General features: G+C 39.6%; 1 protein-coding gene across 2 annotated transcripts in view; it reads left to right on the forward strand.

Moving 5' to 3' along the window:
* Nucleotides 1-18,119, forward strand: part of NYAP2 (neuronal tyrosine-phosphorylated phosphoinositide-3-kinase adaptor 2) — a 226,044-nt gene that overhangs the window by 168,996 nt on the left and 38,929 nt on the right. For both annotated transcript variants that reach the window (XM_042461081.1, XM_042461082.1), the window contains exons 5-7: nt 2,268-2,480; nt 6,162-6,203; nt 17,619-17,722. In XM_042461081.1, coding sequence (XP_042317015.1) covers nt 2,268-2,480; nt 6,162-6,203; nt 17,619-17,722 — 359 coding nt within the window. The remainder of the gene's footprint in view (nt 1-2,267; nt 2,481-6,161; nt 6,204-17,618; nt 17,723-18,119) is intronic.

Consider the following 18,119-nt stretch of genomic DNA (forward strand, 5'->3'; position numbering starts at 1 on the left):
CACCACCACAAATTCTTTAAAGCTAAAAGATAACTGGAAGATTGGGTGGGGTCAGAGTTTTCTTGAACAGAATGTTTTGACTTTCCCCTTCATGACAATTTCCCAACATACACTGAAAGCCACACAGGGAGAAGGGGTAGCGCATCCCATAGGGAACAATGGGGCACATGCCCATGGTGCATCCACATCACCATGCTGCCACGCCGCCATGTGCACAAGCCTCATTCATTTAAATAGGGCTTGAGCATAGGCAGAATTGCTTTACGTAGGGGAATCTGGAATGGATCCCCCACGTAAACTAAGGGCAAACTGTATATTTCTTCCTAACTGGTAATTTGTACTATATTTGTAGGGAATATAGCTAGATGCCTCCTCTTCTACCACCCCCAACCACCCTTATTGCAGACAACCTTGGGGCAAAGATTTAGATTTGGAAAATGGCAGAGGAAAAGGCCTAACCTTTCATACTATCTTGTTGTTGTTGTGTGCCTTCAAGTCATTTCTGACTTATGGCAACCCTAAGATGAACCTATCATGAGTTTTTCTTGTCAAGATTTGTTCAGAGGAGGTTTACCATTGACATCATCTGAGGCTGAGAGAATGTGACTTGCTCAGGGTCACCCAGTTGGTTTCATGGTCGAGCTGGGAATTGAACCGTGGTCTCCAGAGTTGTAGTGCAGCACTCAAACCACTATGCCACACTGGCTTTTATCATTCTCCTTGGCATAATTCTCCCACATCCCTGACTTTTCAGAGCGTAGTTCCTTACCTTAGGTTATTTTTTTAATTGGACTGAATGGTAAAATTTCTCTAACATCATAAATAATTCATCACTATCCCTAGATTTTTCACATTTCAGAACACCTTGCATTTCATTGTCCAGCTAAATACTGTATTGCTTTTAAAGTTAAACATAGCAGTCATTCTGGTATTAATACATGATATGACAAATGCACGTTAAGAATTGTAGATACCTTTGGAAAACTCCCTGCAGTATATGTTTCCAGTCCACTGGAGAATTAGAACTGCAGAATACCACTTAAGGCTATTAGAATACACACTTTAGACCATTAATATAAGTCTAATTTAGACAGAGTCAGCCCTCTTTGAGAAAGGTCTCTCATCTATGCTGTTATGATCAGTCAGAGTCAAGCTTAAACTAAATACTACTGCACACCCATGCTGAAGATACACATAGCAAGGGGAAATGAAAAACACAATAGGTTGCTCACAATTATCAGAAGCTACCAGAAAACCAGTTAAATATTTGGCATTACTGTGAAAAGCTCATATGCTGCCCCCAACTTTTAACACCTCCCATAGTTGAATAAGGTACAGTATTGCTTGTGAGAGCCAGCATGGTGTAGTGGTTTGTACTGCAACTCTGGAGACCAGGGTATGAATCCCAGTTAAGCATGGAGACCCTGTGGGTGACCTTAGGCAAGCCAGTCTCTCTCAACCTCAGACAAAGACAAAAGCAAATCTTGCCAAGAAAACCCCATGATAGGTTCATCTTAGGGTTGTCTAAGGTGGAAATGACTTGACGGTGTGCAAAAACAAATCTCTTGGCTTGTTTATATTACTTTGATGTTTAGTATTTAGAACATGTTTACTGTTTCTCACTTACACTATAGAGAAGGAACATGAACATGAAGCCCCTAACCCCAGGTGGTCTTTGATGTCCATGCTGGTTGGCTCCCATTTAATTTCTGGCTACAAAAAAGGGGGGTGCTCTTCTTTGCCTAGATCCGAGCATCAGCTATGGACTCTCAAGGTCCTGTGGAAGGCCAATGCAGTTCCCTAAACCTGGCAGTTGCCCACATGTTCCATAGAACCTCTGCCTCTGGTTACTTTGACCTATAATTCTCATTCACCCAACTCAGCATGGTCCATGAAAAGGGAATATGAGGAAGGCCAAAGTCTCCACTCCTTCCCTAGAGAACAATAATTAAAAAACCAACCTAATTTACCTGTAAAAATATTTTGTATTGTCACATTCTATTTTGTCATAAAATATTTTCAACCAAACTTCTGTTTATACCTACAGTTCTTCTAAATGCTCCTAGCTATTTTGACATTGAACACCTGCATAATATTTTTTATAAAGTTTGTTTAAACCCATTAGTTATTATGTCCTTCTATTAATTATTTTATGCATTTACAATAGAGCTCAATTAGCAGCTTGGTAAAATGAAGACAGAGAAAAAGAACAATGAAGAATGTGAATCTAATCAATCTTCACCCTGTGACCTTTGCATGCTTTGCAGAACCATTAGATGAACTGAAGATCAGGAGCCACAGCACTGAGCCACTACCAAAGCTGGAAAACAAAGAAAGAGGAAGTCACCATGGGACATCTTCTTCCAGAGAGCCAATAAAAGCTCAGGAATGGGATGGGACACCAGGACCGCCACTTGTGTCTAGCAGACTTGGAAGGTCTTCTGTTAGTCCAACCATGTTGGCAGGAAGTAATAGTTCGGGTAAGTGGAAATGCAAAATATCAGAATAACTGTGCAGTTACTCTCTTGTTAGATCAGATGTCATGCCTCATCTGGCACAATGCTGAGTCTTTAACAATACCACACTCTGTATATGGCAAGGCAAGAATGGTGGCCTCCACTTCTTATAGGTCATCTTCTTAAAATTAAGAAAACAATATAGTCCAAATATTAAAGTCCCTGCCTTTACAGTCTCCCCTACTCCGGTGTGTTTCTGTGAATTCATTAGGTCTTGGAAGAGAAACAGCTTCTTGTTGATTGTGGAAAGGCCAAGCCCTGAACACAGCTAAGCAGAAAGTCCTTCATATTTTAGAAGGATCACCTCTTACTGGAGATCTTCATTAAAACTCTTTATAACATATGGATGGGCTTTATACTAGTTCAGTATAGTGATGAATTCCCACATTATTTGTCTGTTTCCATCTTAATATTGATATTAGTTTATTCCATGTGTGTATTCTGAGTTTCTTGCCTTTTTATAACATGATGGTGATTAGAAACTAGAATCTACACATACAGGGTACACGCACAGGGTACTTGATTTTGATTGGTATAGCAGATAATTGTGCTATCCATAGATCATCTCATTCAGCCAAGGTAGCATAACTGATACAGAGTGTGAGGTGAGTAGTAACAAGGATGCTTCTTTCTATTGTCTTTTTAATGCCTTAAAATCAAACTGGTACTTTTGACAGTAAAGAGAAGTAGTTTTAATGCCCTGCATGCTTTAATTAAGCTGGGTGAATTAGGTTCTTGTCAGTGGAGAACAGGCTTTTCTCCAGCAAACATATAGCCGAGTTAGCAATCTACATGAAAAATTTGGTTTGATTCAAATTAACTGCACACATGCAAGTCCATTCATTTTTTTTCTACATAAGTTGTACCTTGGTACCCAATCATATGAGAGCCAGCATGGTATAGTGGTTTGAGTATTGGACTATGACTCTGGAGATAGGGTTTAATTCCTCACTTGAGCATAAAAACTGACTGGGTGACCTTGGGCAAGTCACGATTTCTCAGCCTCAGAGGATGGCAATGGCAAACCCTCCCAGAAGAAACTTGCCAAGAAACCCCCTACATAGGGTTGCCTTAGAGTTGCCATAAGTCAAAAATGACTTAGAAGCACACAATAACAACCATAACAGTCATGTAGTGAAACAGTGTGGGTGTGTGAAGAAAGCCCTTGCGATTTCTGCAGGTGTGACTATGGGGAAATGTACAACTATCACCATGGAAATGCTGTTGAAAGACTGCTGCTTCACAGTTACTTTATTTTTTATTTATTTATTTACTTGTCTGTAAAAAAATTGAACTGGAAAATGCCCTTGAATAGTTAATATCAGCAGCAGCAGTAAGAACAACAATGATAACAGAACAATCAAAACAAGTTGATTTCTATTGTAAAACATTAAAGACATTCAGATGTTTAATAGTGAGCAAAAAGATTGGTAACAAAAGCAACACATTAAAAATTAAATGATAGAAAGTCTCCACCTAGCATCTAAATGTATATTATGAGAATGCCAGGCAGATTGTCTAAGGTCATTACAGAGTAGGCTCTTTCCCTTGTAGCAACCCATTAAACCATTGTGGACAATAGAACCCAGAGGAGAGCCTCTTTAATCAGGCAAAAACATGTTTCCTTGCCAACAAAACTCACCAGTCTTGGAAATTAGCTATAGGCTAGTGACAATAACCCCCAAATCCCTGATTTCCTCTCCTTCCAACCCAGCCCCTCAGACCTTTGATTTCACCCAGCTCCTGGTCTCCAGATCTATTTTCCACTACCCAGCTGGGACAGCAACAGTAGTCATAGTAGCCCGGTCACTAGAAGGAAAGGTTGGAGAATTCTGCTCTTTCCAGTATTCTCTTAGTATAATAACAAAAAGTATTAGCAGAACTCTCTGCTTTCTTTTTCTTCTTTTCTGACTGGAATACCCCTTTTGTTGCCTCAGCCTGTTGCATGTTTAATGAAGACAAAGGAGTGGGTCTGAGTGTGAGCAGAGGGTGGGAGTGAATAAGTTAAAACAGTGGTTCTGAACTGTTGTCCTCCTGATTTGGATTAAAACTCCCACAATCTCTCATCATTGGCCATGCTGACGGGGTTTTAGGGGTGTTCAAGTCTAAAGTATCTGAATGGCTAAAATATTGTAGGCCAGTGAGTTGGAGGATTTGTCGGAATGGGAAATGTTTATTAATTGGGAATTGGTCTGAAAATGTATTGAACTCTTTCCCTGATTTTAGGACAGGAGGAGTGAAATATAGAACAAGGCCTCGGTATCTTTAATAGAGCTTTTGAAGAGAGAATTTCAGCAAGTTTGCTTGCATTCAGTTCCATCTTCTACACAACAATTAAACACAGCAATTATGCAAACAACACCAGCTGAAATTCTGTCTTCTAAACAACCATTAAAGGTACAAGAGCTGTGTCCTATATTTCACTTGGCAACCCTAATGGAAAGAGGAAGCTTACTTGTCTTTACAATCAGGTATCCATCTGTATGATTGCATGTTGGAACTAAGTAAGATTTGCATCTAAACTAGTGTAGTTAAGTGGAAAGCCTGGGTTTAGATCTCTATTCAGGCATAAAATAAAGTAAAAGTCTAAATACAATTGCTACTGGCAAACAGACTAATTCAATCAGTGGGATTAACATAAGTGTTGACTTATTTAGGAGTACATTCAGTGGGTCTGCTTTAGTGGACAATAGCAATTGCATTTAGGCTTAAATGTTGTGGGAAGACCCATATATTTTGTCCAGAGCTCTTTACAGAGGCAGATGGATACAAATGTAGGAAGTTGTGTGAGGTGCTCTCATTGGTTACACATTATTATAGAGAAATCAGCAGGTATTCAAATGAGACATAAATGAGAGTATTCTTTTCTTGATCTCTGCTGGAAATTCTAGTCAGTGAGAGAATAGTAATATGTGAGCTCTCTTCAGCCGGTTCCTAAAATCAGCTTTAAACGGGAGCTTGAATATCTTCTGAGTTGTGATCTAAAAATTTTTTTCCAGGCTCTACTTTGAACATTCCCTTTAGTTTGAAACAGGAATGTTTAAAAAGCCTAGCTGATTTGAGGATGTCATCAATCTTCCTCAAGAAAAAAAGGGGGGAGCTATATCTTGGGAAAGTGGGTTGATAATGTGGTTTAATTTATTTTCACACAAGAGAGACCTTGCAAAGACTCTCTTTAGCAGGATATTTCCTGTTGGTATCATAGAGTAGAAGTTTTATTCTCTGCAAAATGGGTCCAGAATTTTTAATTTTGCATTTTGAGAGATCCCTTCTTGGATAGGGGAGATTCCAATGAAGATTTCAATGAAGGATTACAGCAGTATTCTCACTGGTAGCTGGCAGTGTTCATGTAAGTAGGATAGCAAATCCACTTTGAGCTGGAGTAGGAATTTAAAAGAACTATCAATGATGCTCAACCTGAATAAGTTTCTACTAAATTCAATATATTCAATGCCCCATTGATATGGAAGCCACCAGTTACCACTGAGCATTATTGCAGTAAGAACATACAGTTTCCCAGCTTCTCAGAGCACACTTGTATCAGGGCTGGAGAACATGATAGCATTTGTGTTCCACAGAGTGAAACAGAATAGGTAAGACAATCTACCTTTTGTGTTGAACCAAATTCTTTTGTTTGTTATATAGTGCTACTCCTGTGCTGGTCCCAGAACACCAGAGACAAAATAGGTAAGGTGATGCATCTTGCTAAAGCGATTTCTACCTAAATTAGAAGACTGAAAGCTTACACACACTCATCAATGGAAACTGATCCAGTAACAGGTAAGTGTCTTTCTTACATTGTGTATCAGTTCTGTTGCTGAGTGTGTATAAGCTCCCCCACCCCTGTAAGGGCCTTCTTGAATGAGGCAGTTACTAGAACAGAATGCAAAGTAACATGAGTCTTAAATTTGCATTTTGCAATAGCAAATGAATTCAAGTTAAAATTAATGAGGCCACAATCCAACACCCAATGCAATTTCCTTTCAACTATGCATTGTTCTCAGGTGCCCCTAATTTCAGGTGCCCCTAACTCTGGGTAAAATGTGCTAGAATACTAAAACACAGAGAATGGGATTTAAAATTACTAGAAATCTTATCTGTTTCAGATACTGATACAGTTAAGTGCTATCATCTGGATAAAGGAGGATATCATGCACATACAGGGAGCAGAGCTCATGACTATTTATTTATTTATTTATTTATCCATCCATTTATTTATTTGATAATAAAGCTTGTCTTTGTTGGCTGGATTTTAGAAATGCACGCAAGCAAAAAGTGTTTTGTTAGTAGAACACATTGGAGGAGCAGCATAGAACAAGTTTAAAGAAGAATAATTTTGGAGCTAACCTTTTTTCTTAAAGAGGCTGCCATCAGGGGCTCTTTCACACTAAACGATTATATCACTATATTCTACTTTATGAAATCCTGCATGGTATTGTGCTTTGAGCATGGAACTACACCTCTGGAGACCAGGGTTCAAATCCATGCTCAGTCATGGAAATCCACTGGGAGACATTGGGCAAGTTACTCTCTCTCAGCCTTAGAGGAAGGAGAAGGCAAACCCCCACAAAACAAATATTGCCTAGAAAACCCCATGACAGGGTCACCTTAGGGTTGCTGTAAGTTAGAAATAACTTGAAGGCACACAACAATAATATTCCACTTTAACTGCTGTCCTATGGAATCCTGGGATATGTAGTTTAGGAAGGGGCATTTAGGATTCTCAGCCAGAGTCCTCCAAAGTACAGACCCCAGGATTCTGTTGTAATGGTGGTTAAATGGGAATCATAATGCTGTGATCAGATAGTGTGCAGGGGCTCCAAGTGTTTGCTGCTCTCGTCATAAGAAGAATAGACAGCTATGCAAAGCCTGGGAGCCTATTTTCTCTCCTCGAGATTTTGCAGGGACTACACAAACTGCAAAAAAATCACCAAAAAAGGGGGGCAGGGAGAGACACAAGTAACCAAATGGTTTTTTCTTCATGCTAAATGGTATATAATTAAATACTCAGAAGATGAACTGCTCCACCAGAAGGCTTCTAAGAAAAACAATTCAACCTCCTGTTTGGGCTCCCCAAAAGAGACAGTCTTGGGGAGTCTGGAGGGGCTGAGGGTTGTGGGCTGCAAAAACAGCACACAGCTGCAGGATCACATTTTGACCACCTCTCCCTCATATAGATAAAAGACTGATCCTGAATTCAAAAAAGCTATATGTATCATCATTTTTTTCTAAAGACAAAATATAAAGAACCAAATGTACAGAAGATCAATGATAGTGATATCTATCAACACAAGGGAGGCTTTGTCATTAGGCAGAATAAGGCAACTGCCTCACATAGGACATTTGGGGGGCAGTAGTCCCCCAGCTGTTCTATCTGAGTCCCCTACCACCATCATTCTACTGTCATGGAGGACAGAGATGGAGCATGCACAACACCCACTAAAGAAGCCTGCTGCTTTTGGGAGTGGTGGAGGCTACTATCCCTGTGCTTGTCAGGAATAAGTTTCCGTGGTCAGTCCACTTGATTTCTTTACAAGGAATAATGGGAGAGAGTATCACCTTTTTCTTTTGTCCCAGTTAGCCAGACAAGGCCCTGGATTTGGGATACAGATGATAGGACCTTAATATCTAGTTTGGAACCGTAAATTAGATAAAATCCAGCATGTGCAACTGCAAAGCATTTCTTAGGGGAAACTGCCCCAAAATAAATGAAAACACTGTGGTAGGTTTTGGCATTTTTCACCATAGGACAGCCATATCTTTGCAGTTCCCCCTGCCTGCTGCATGGAGGGATAGCTGAGCATTGTAACAACTCAGCAGTAAACATCTGGTGCTAGTGTTGCACAGCAGGACACAGGGCATTCATACTGGTCCTCTTGTTATCTGCAACATGAAAACAGAGGGCACACATTCATACTCCTTCCAAATCCTCTTCCACTGCAAGGCACAGCTGTCCACTGCTGTGGTGTAACTACCTAAGGGACAAAATGAGGGCCCTACCCACAATAGGAATACTGCCTCCCAACAAAATTGCCTTTCAGTTCTCAAATTTCTAGCATTGTAGAGAGTGAGATATTAAAAAACTTTCCCACTTAGAACTTGTATATTTTCTATGTTTAAATTCCACTGGTAACTTTACCTGCCGCTTTTCTTTGCATGTGTAAACTGTATTTCTCCATGTTCAAGTGAAGTATTATCTGACTTGCAATGCTAAAAATTTGGAGAGTGAAGGGAAATTTAAAGCAGAATTCTTATTTGGGGAGTAGTGCCCTCATTCCTGCCTCACCCTACACACACAGTTAATTGTGGCACAGGAGTTGGCTCATCTGAACCCTCTTTTGTGGAATCCGCTTGTAAAACTGTTTAATCCCATTAAGTAGGTTAAATTGTTCCCAAGTATATATCGCAATAATCTACCATAACTTTGTAAGTAAATGTATTGCTCTCTGAGTTTGTAAATATTAAGGTGACTTTGAATAGGGTTCATTATTATGTTTCCTAGCTTTCAGTGTCATTCCCCTATCTCTTGGAAAAAAAATCAGAGCCATTTCTCATCCTCAGGGGTTCCAGGCATCTCCCATCAGAGGGCTTTTTAGAGGAATAGCTGTCAATGGTTTTTACACACAGCAGCCTTGAAAACATGCCATCACTGTTTCAGTGAACAACCACAGGGGGTCTGCAAAATGTGAAGCTTCCTCCAACTTCATTTTGAATGTTTGCAAGAGCATTTTCCAGAAGTCTGTCTCCTTTGGGATATTGTATTGCCATCTACTGGTGGAAAGGTGTACCACGTCATGCTTTAAGAAATTACACCTTCTGCTATTTCTTTGGGATTTTATTTAATTTCCTAACAGCATAGAAACCTGATGCTTTCCAAAATCATTAGTAGCTGAGCAGAAAAATGTTGTGAATAGAACAGCTTCATACCTAATAAAGGCTCTTTGGATTACATAGGAATGATTTTAATACGTTTTTGAGGTATTACCATTGCCAAGAAAAGGATGCTTGAGGTGTTGGCTCAGTTCAGCCCTGCAGTTCTCGCACAAAGAGGAAAAAAATAGGCTTTTCTTTAAAAATCCAGAAATAATTCTTTGCACTCATTTCCTGCCCTGTTGCCTACAGATTTCGTTTTCTATCTATTAAGCATGTTGCCAGAGTGAAAACTGGAGAGGGCTCCAGAACCTTTAATGATTGTTTACCAGGTGTGGCTTGTGATAGGTAACAAGCAACACCTACTGAAATTCCCTTTTCTACACAATTATTAAAGATACATGAACTCTCTCCAGTTTTCACCTTGGCAATTCTGTCCTGTCTTTGCCCAGAGAGACAATCCAAAGATGCATGATGTTCAAATTAGCTAATAGACCATGTCAGCTATTGCAGAATGAATTGTTCCTAAAGAGGGCCCAGTACTGAACTTTGTGGAATCTTGGATAAGAATTTAAATCTGTTCCCTTGTTTTAATTCCCTGTTTCCTTTTCCAGAGAGCTGTTATCAGCACTTGGCATCCCAGGAGCTCTTGACCAACCCCCAATTAGAAACAAATACATTCCAGCATGCTGAGCAGTGCTAGGTGAAAAGTCCCACAATGCCCCTGATGTAGCTTCATTCTGGGGCTCTCTGGGAATTGTAAATAACAGCTAGATGGTATCATCTGTTTTGTCTTGCACTGCTGCTGCTTTCAGTGTCATGGGGGCACAAAGGTGACAAAGGAGGAAGTCCATCACCATCATTTTGCCCAGAGTATATAGCCTGCAGTCAGCCCTCCGACCATCTATTTCCCCTGATGCTCACTCTGTTTCCTCAATACCTATTGCCATTTTTACATCTGTATACAGCAGGTGACTGACTTATAGGTACTAAATATGTAGGATTTATAAAGAGGGTTTCCAAAATGTAGGGCCACAGAGAGGCATTGCTTTATGTGCTGATTATGGGAAACTGCATAACTACTGTACAACATGCTGTTGTATGTTAGCCCAGAAGCTGTTAGCCCACAGTGTTGGGCACTGAGGTTGAAAGAGCCACTACTGCCACACCTTCACATTCCATTATTCAAAATAAGAGTGGAATAGACACCTTCTTTCTGTTTACTGATTAAGTAACTGGAGTAACTGGAGAGGTTATTCTATATAGGCCAGAGAAGTCCTGCTGTCATCATGTTGACTGAAGATTCTGAAAGTTGTAGGAAAAAAATCACTTTCACATACTTTGGTACAGACCCAGGCTTCCTATCAATATTGTGACCCAGTGGTAGAATTCAAATAGCCATGTTAGTCTGTAAAATCAGTATGTAGAGAGATCTTGTAGCACCTTTGAGACTAATTGAAAGAAAGAAGTAGGCAGCATGAGCTTTCCTAAAGTCTACAAAATCTCATCCTGTCAACTTCTTTCTTTTAGTTAGTCTCAAAGATGCTACAGGATCTTTTTACATACTTATTATGACCAGGAGATTAAAAATATCCATTTTGTAATGGCCTTGAACAGATGATAGGATGCTCAGTGAAATTTTGATTTGGGGAAGAATGCTTCTTTCTTTACCTCCTCCCACATTTGTTGGAAAGAGCTCACAGGTGATGACAGATTGTCAGCTGAACAGATGAGATTGCCCACCTGGCACAGAGGGGTCTTGAAATCTTGGCTGTTGCCACCCTCTGCTGGCAAGACCAAGGTTCTGCTCTTGTATCTGAGGAAACATTAGAGCAGTTTCTTGTCTGCTTAATAACTGCTTTTCTCTCAATGAGATGGATCCTTTTCAGAGGGGTTGCCATTTAGAGATGATGCTGGGTTGCAATGTAAGGCACTAGGCTCAATTGATATTCTGAATAGATTTCCAGTGGATTTTAGGCAACTCACTGAAAAATTCTGTTCCTGTTCAAGTGTCTGTTTCAGAGTGACAAGAGAACAATCTTAAGTCTGCATGTAACTTACACACAAAACAAAGCAGAATAAATGAACAGGTATGGGGAAACACATGTTGGGACAACCACATGTCTTTCACTGCTTGTGGGAAATACATGCTAAGCCTATCATCTCTTTTGATCCTCTCAAAAACAGACAGGACTGATAGCCATGATGCTTGATGTGGCTGGGAGGAGGCAAGGGAAAATGGAAGTGTGACTTTTGTGGACAATGGATAACAGTCATATCCAGCTGAGAGTGGCAGAAATGAAGTTTTACATGCAACTCATTGTGCAAGTGATTCAGCATTAATGTCATCTGAGAGCCTTTACACATTGTAAAATGTTGTTGGCTAGCAGTGAGTCAGCTATGCACAATGACCATTAAACCACATATGTAGTACTACATTGTTATTTAGTATAGAGATTGAATAACTCAAGCAGAATGTAACTCTGTTTGTGGCTACTCCCATTACAGCTATAGCAAGTGCATTTCAGTACCTCTTAGCAGTGAACTAGTACTTCATAAGCAGTTTACAACATATAAGCCAATTGCCCTCAACAAGCTGGGTACTCATTTTACTGACATAAAAAAGGATGGAAGGCTGAGTGGACCTTGGACTTTCCCTGGGATTGAACTTGTCGCTGCAGTACTGGCATTTAACCACTGCACCACCAGGGCTCCCACTACATTGCACTAATAAAAGATCTCCATTTTTGACTGCTTAGAACTAGTAGATTCTGTCTGCTTTCCCTTGTGACTGCTGTACAAACCTGGAAAAGTGTAACTCCTAGTATCATGCACCTACAGAATTCTGTCAACAACAACAACAACAACAACAACAACAACAACAACAATAATAATAATACATTATTTATATTTCTCCACCTCTCCCTGTGGATTGAGGTGGGGTTACAACCCAATAAAAACATCAAATACCACTCCCTTCTCCTTCTGTGTCATGTCTTTTTAGATTGTAAGCCCGAGGGCAGGGATCCGTCTAACTAAAAAGATTGCATCTACAGCGCTGTGTAAATTTACAGTGCTTCATAAATAAAGGTTAATAATAATAATAATAATAATAATAAAATACAATCAATAAAATCCAATAATTCCAATATAATACATCATCTCAGCTGTAATGGTATCAATTTAAAGATAACTTGTCATTATATGACAGTTTTATAACAATAGGATTACACAGAGTCATCATCAAGTATGAAGTGAGAAGTATTACACCAAAAAAGTAAGAATTAAAATGGCCCTTCACTTCACTGCTGTCAGTAGCAAAGACAGTACTTAAGACTGTACTGGGTATTTTCTGACATCACTGCTCTTATCATAACATTGACAAACAGCACATAACTTGTTAGGGAAAGACTTTGCATAGTCTAGAATTATTTCCTTTGTCTTGGAAACACTGGTTTCAGCAGAAAGTAGCAATGGAATCTGCAGGGGAAGGAGAAATGGCTAGGGTTGAGGAAACCTGGAAATATAACGTTGGCAGTATCCAGACCGGTGCAAAGCACCAGCCTGGATACATGCTAAGGTTGCCTCGGGGTGTCCTTTCCAGACGCCCCGCAACCCTAGCACGTAACTGCGGCGTTGTAATGGCGGCGCCCTGTCTAGATGGGCACCGCCATTATGACGTCACGGCCGCACTTCAGCCAAACTGCACAGCACGGACGTGACGTCCTGGTGCCGCTGCAAGGCGCTTGTGGCGCCCTTTCAGCGGTGCCAGAAGGAGCTCCGATTTGGAGCTCCTTCTGCTGCATGTATCGCTGGTGCGGCCTTTAAACAGCCACGCCAGCGATACAGACAGAAAGGGGCCAAGCAACCCCTTTCTCCCTTTCCAGGCCGTAATGAAGAGACATTTTCCCGCTTCCTTGAGATGAGATGGCTGCCTTGGAAAATTGCCTGTACAGGACCACCAGTTTTCCAAGGCAGACTTCCTAGCTTTGAGGACCTACCTTGAAGCCAGGCACTTCAGAGATAGACAAAAGCATTCCCTCAAATTTCTCTAACCAAAGGCGCCAGATCTTGTCTGTTTTGGGAATCTAAGCAGGGTCAGCTCTGATTAGTACTTGGGTGGGAGATCACCAACAAATACCAGGTGTTGTAGGGTATATTTCAGAAGAAGGAACTGTCAAAACCACCTCTGAAGATTTCTTGCTTAAGGAAACCCTATGAAATTCATGGGGTCACCATATGTCAACAGGTGACGTGAAGGTACACATACACTACCACCACCACCACTATGCAGACTTGAAAAATGCTCTATGCCAAGTGAAATAGATCTTTACGCCAGTAAGATGCAGAAACAAGGGGCTATGTGTATTATTTTTTTAAAAAAACAACAACCTTAAAACAGTGTACCGTTTCTGGTAACTATGATAAGCTTTGATAACAAGTCTATCAAGTTAAGTAGATAAGAAATCTATACCAGCGGGTAGACTTGGTGTATCGGGTATGACTTGCCACCTGTAACTGAGAACCTGAGTTTTTTCACAGGTTCATTTTCTCTCATATAATGGCATTTTGCACTCCTTAATAAAATTAATAGGGTATGGAGATTGCTGTTTTAGTTTGCAGTCCATCTGCATATTCTCCTGTTGATGCCAGACATTGTCATGCCCTGTTCTAAGGTCTGAGTAGTCATCAGAGCCTTTAGGGCTGAAGGGCGGAGTATAAATACCATAAATAAATAATAAATAAATAAATTTGAGGAGAAGCCTGGCAAATCAGTTGCCTCTAGGTTCAAGCAGCATCTGCTAACATTGTGCTGACTGCAGGTACAAGGAAGTTATTGCAGAATTAAACTATCTAGTATCCTGGCTAAGTAGGTCAAACTGCACAACTTTGTTCTTTATTGCATTGTATTGTATACAAATTTTGGATCTCGAATTAGAATGAACACATTGTGAGATTGTTCCTATAAAGAAAAACATAGTTTTTCTTTCTAATCAAAAGAATAAGCACTAGCAATACCATTATTTCACATGATGTTTTTCTTTTGTTTTACTATTATTTCTGGCCTTAAAAAGAAATAGTTTTTACAATAATAAAGAGAAATCATGTTCATTTCTTAATTCATGGAAGAACTAAATATGATAAGGCAGTGGATCATTAAAAGGAGTCTTCTTAGATGAGAAAACATCTTAGACTAGCAACTCCTTATTTCAACAGACACAGCGTACTGACAATATATTTCAAAACAGGTAAAATGGAACTAACACTGTCTCTATGATGTATGCTATTTCTTTGATGCCAGATGAAAGGGGTTTTGTTCCTAAAGATGTGATAATCTTTCACAATGTTGCACAAGCCTCATTGAAAATGTTGACATTTTCCTCTTTTCTTGAAGTGAAGAAAAACAACTCAGAAGTTTTGGTAAACAAGGCCAAGTAGTTTTTTACATCAGCAGTTCTCAAGCAAGACACATGGGCCTAAATCCAATTAGTCCCAGTTAAAATAAACAAACTGAGTCAATGGGAACTTGGTAAGTCAACACTTATGTAAGTTCCAGTGATTCATTGCATTTACTCTAATTTGGAATAAATTAGATTTAGGCCACTGTCCACAACGCTCAATTGTGTGGAGTAATTATCAAAAGATAAACTGTTGAGTCAAATTAAGATTAGCATTTACAAAACAGAGCTGAACAAGATAGAGGAAAATGACTTAAATCTATCACAGGAGTTTATCACACAGGATGGAAGCAGCCAAATACCATGCAAAAATGGGGTTTAAATCCCAGGAAAATCCCACAAAAGTGGGATTGTTTTCAGACAATGTCGGCCACATTGAGCATAAATGCAACATTAACCCATGTAGAAAGTTACAAAATTACACTGCTTTTTATTTTCAGGAAAATCCCAAAAGTAAAAAGCAGCATGATTTTGCACACTTTCTGCATGAGTTAATGTCGTGTTAAAGCTCAATTAGCCCGATGTGTGTGAAAACAACCACGCATTTGCGGGATTTTCCTGAGATTTAAACCCTGTTTATGCACAGGATTTGGGCACTTTGCCTCCTGTGTGATAATCTCCACAGAGATGGAATATGTGACAATTATTTACATTCTCAGAGAGCTTTTCTTCCACTGTGATCTAACTGATAACAAATATTTGCCATATATACTCAACTATAAGTCAACCTCAGGTAGAAGTCAAAGGAAGGTTTGGGGGCCTAAACTATGGATTTAGATGTGACTCATGTATAAATCAAGAGTAAAATTTAGGGGCATATAACAAAAGATCTAAAGGATGAAGCAAAGGAAAATAATGCCAAAGAACTTACAAAATTCTAGCAGGCATAACTGTCTGTGCTCAAAATAAAGAATGGATGGATGAGAGAGTTGGGGGGAGGGGGGTTCAGTGCTTCCAGGACAGATTACACTCTAGCCTTTGACCAGGTGATGGCTCCTTAAAAAAAAAGAGAGAGAGTTAAACTACAGTACCTACATTTACCTGTGGATAAGTCATCTCAGTTTTTTGGCGTCAATTTTTTGTCTAAAATTCTTAGACTTATACATGAATATATATATCAGTAGTTATCTTAATACATTTACTTTTGGCATTACCTAAGAAGCATGTATGTTGGCAGACAAGAGGAACTGAGTAAACATGAGGCATTAAGGTGTGTGTTTGTGTGTGATGTGGTGGCTTTTTAAGTAAATGTCATGGAATAACAGTAAATTTGAACATGATGGATTTCCTCTACAGACACTAAGGTGAGGCATTAAAAGAATTGTTGAAGGGAAATCTCACTTTAATAGAGTTGAATATTGTTGGAATTACAAAGTGGGAATGAACCTCAAGGACCATCTATCCATCTATTCCAACACCATACCTATAGCTATTCCCACCTAGAGCATTCCTGATAGATGGTAATCCAACCTCTCATTAAGCACCTCTAAATAAAGAGAGAATCCACCACCTTCTGAGGCAATCTTTTCCAGCTGTTGAACAGCTTTTCTCGTCATGGTGTTTTTCCAAATGTTTAAGGTGTGAATCTCTTTTCTTGTAATTTAAATCCATTGACTCATGCTCTAGTTCAGGGGTAGGCAACCTGCGGCCCGCGGGCCGGATGCGGCCCGGCAAGGCCTTGGGACCGGCCCCAGCCTGGTCCTGCCGCCGATTGCCACCAGGGCCTTGGGGGGGCAATTGTCTATAGAAGCCTCAGGAACATGCATTTATATTAACCTTTTTTAAAAAATCAGCAAATTTTTTCGCGTGTCCTCCCTTTTTTTAAAAAAAAGTGTCTTCCATTTGAAAATTTTGTCCTACATTTGTCCTGGTTATTTATTATTTAAAATTTTTTTTAAAAAAAAAATTATTTAATTATTTATTTTTTGGCTTCGGCCCCCCAGTTGTCTGAGGGACAGCAAGCCGGCCCCCGGCTCAAAAAGGTTGCCTACCCCTGCTCTAGTTTCTAGAGGAACAAAGAAACAGGCTGATAATGCCAAGGTACTCCACTAGCCAGTTCTTTCCATGATAAGAAGGAACCAATGGTGAGCAATCTTTGGGTTTGATCAGTCATCCAACTAAAAATTGACCTAAAAGTAGCATCATCTAGCCCATATATTATCTGCTTGTTTGCAAGACTATACTGGGAGACTTTTTTTAAAAAAACCTTATCAAAATATACTGCTAGAAAAAGTCTTTTGACTTCTCTTGAAAGCATGAGGGGGCAAAGGGAAGTGTGGACATCATAAGTCCAGACTATTTGAAAGAACATATCTCCCTATACCAACTTGCCAGGGTGCTATGATCTACAGGGGAAGGCTTTCTCTCAATCCCATCACCAAGAGAGGGCCTTTCCAGTGGCTACTCCCACCCTCTAGAATGTCTCTTCATGGCAAACTAGGCTGGCCCCCTCACTGCTTTCCTTTCATCAGCTGGCAAAGAAGCTGGCTTTTAATATATAATCATATATGTGATGTACGTTCCATTTATGTTTTTTAACTAATGTATCTTAATGTAATTTTATACTGTTTTAATGAGATGTATTTCATTGTTTTGTATTTTTAAAAAACATTGTTAAATTTTAACTGTGCGCCATCTTGGGTCCCATTCTTGGGGAAAGGTGGCATATCAACAAAACAAAACAAAACAAAACAATGACTGTTTTCTCAGAGAGTCTAAGTTTAGAAAAGAGACAAAGGAATTTTATCTCTAATACATTTCCTTTCTCTTCTAGAACCGAAAGCAAGTTGCAGATTAGGGCGATCTGCATCCACATCAGGTGTGCCTCCTCCCTCCGTTACTCCTCTCAGGCAAGCGAGCGATCCACAACCGAGCCAGGTACCATCGTTAGCCAGTCGTGAATGACTTCCTGTGATGCAACATGCCAAATTTTCTCACTTCTGTGTTTGTCTATCATCTGTTAATGTAAATTGTTCGGCGTGTTTTGTTCGATTTCTGTTTGTATGCCTGTGCATATGTGTGTGAGTTTTTCTCTCTGTCTCTCTCAATCTCTCTGTCTCTCTCAAGCCTGCCCCTTTCTCATAAGCAAAGAAATTTTACCTGTGGTATCCTGGTAGTGTGCCAGTCTTTCTTTGCGGGTAACTTGTCTTAAATCACTGTTTGTCTATCCATTCTGTAATTTAAATGTTGTAACTTTTTGTACTTTTATGCATTAGTGGAATACATTATTATTATTATTATTATTATTATTATTATTATTATTATTATTATTATT

The sequence above is a fragment of the Sceloporus undulatus genome, chromosome 3 (assembly GCF_019175285.1).
Source record: "Sceloporus undulatus isolate JIND9_A2432 ecotype Alabama chromosome 3, SceUnd_v1.1, whole genome shotgun sequence".
NCBI classification, from domain to species: Eukaryota; Metazoa; Chordata; class Lepidosauria; order Squamata; family Phrynosomatidae; genus Sceloporus; species Sceloporus undulatus.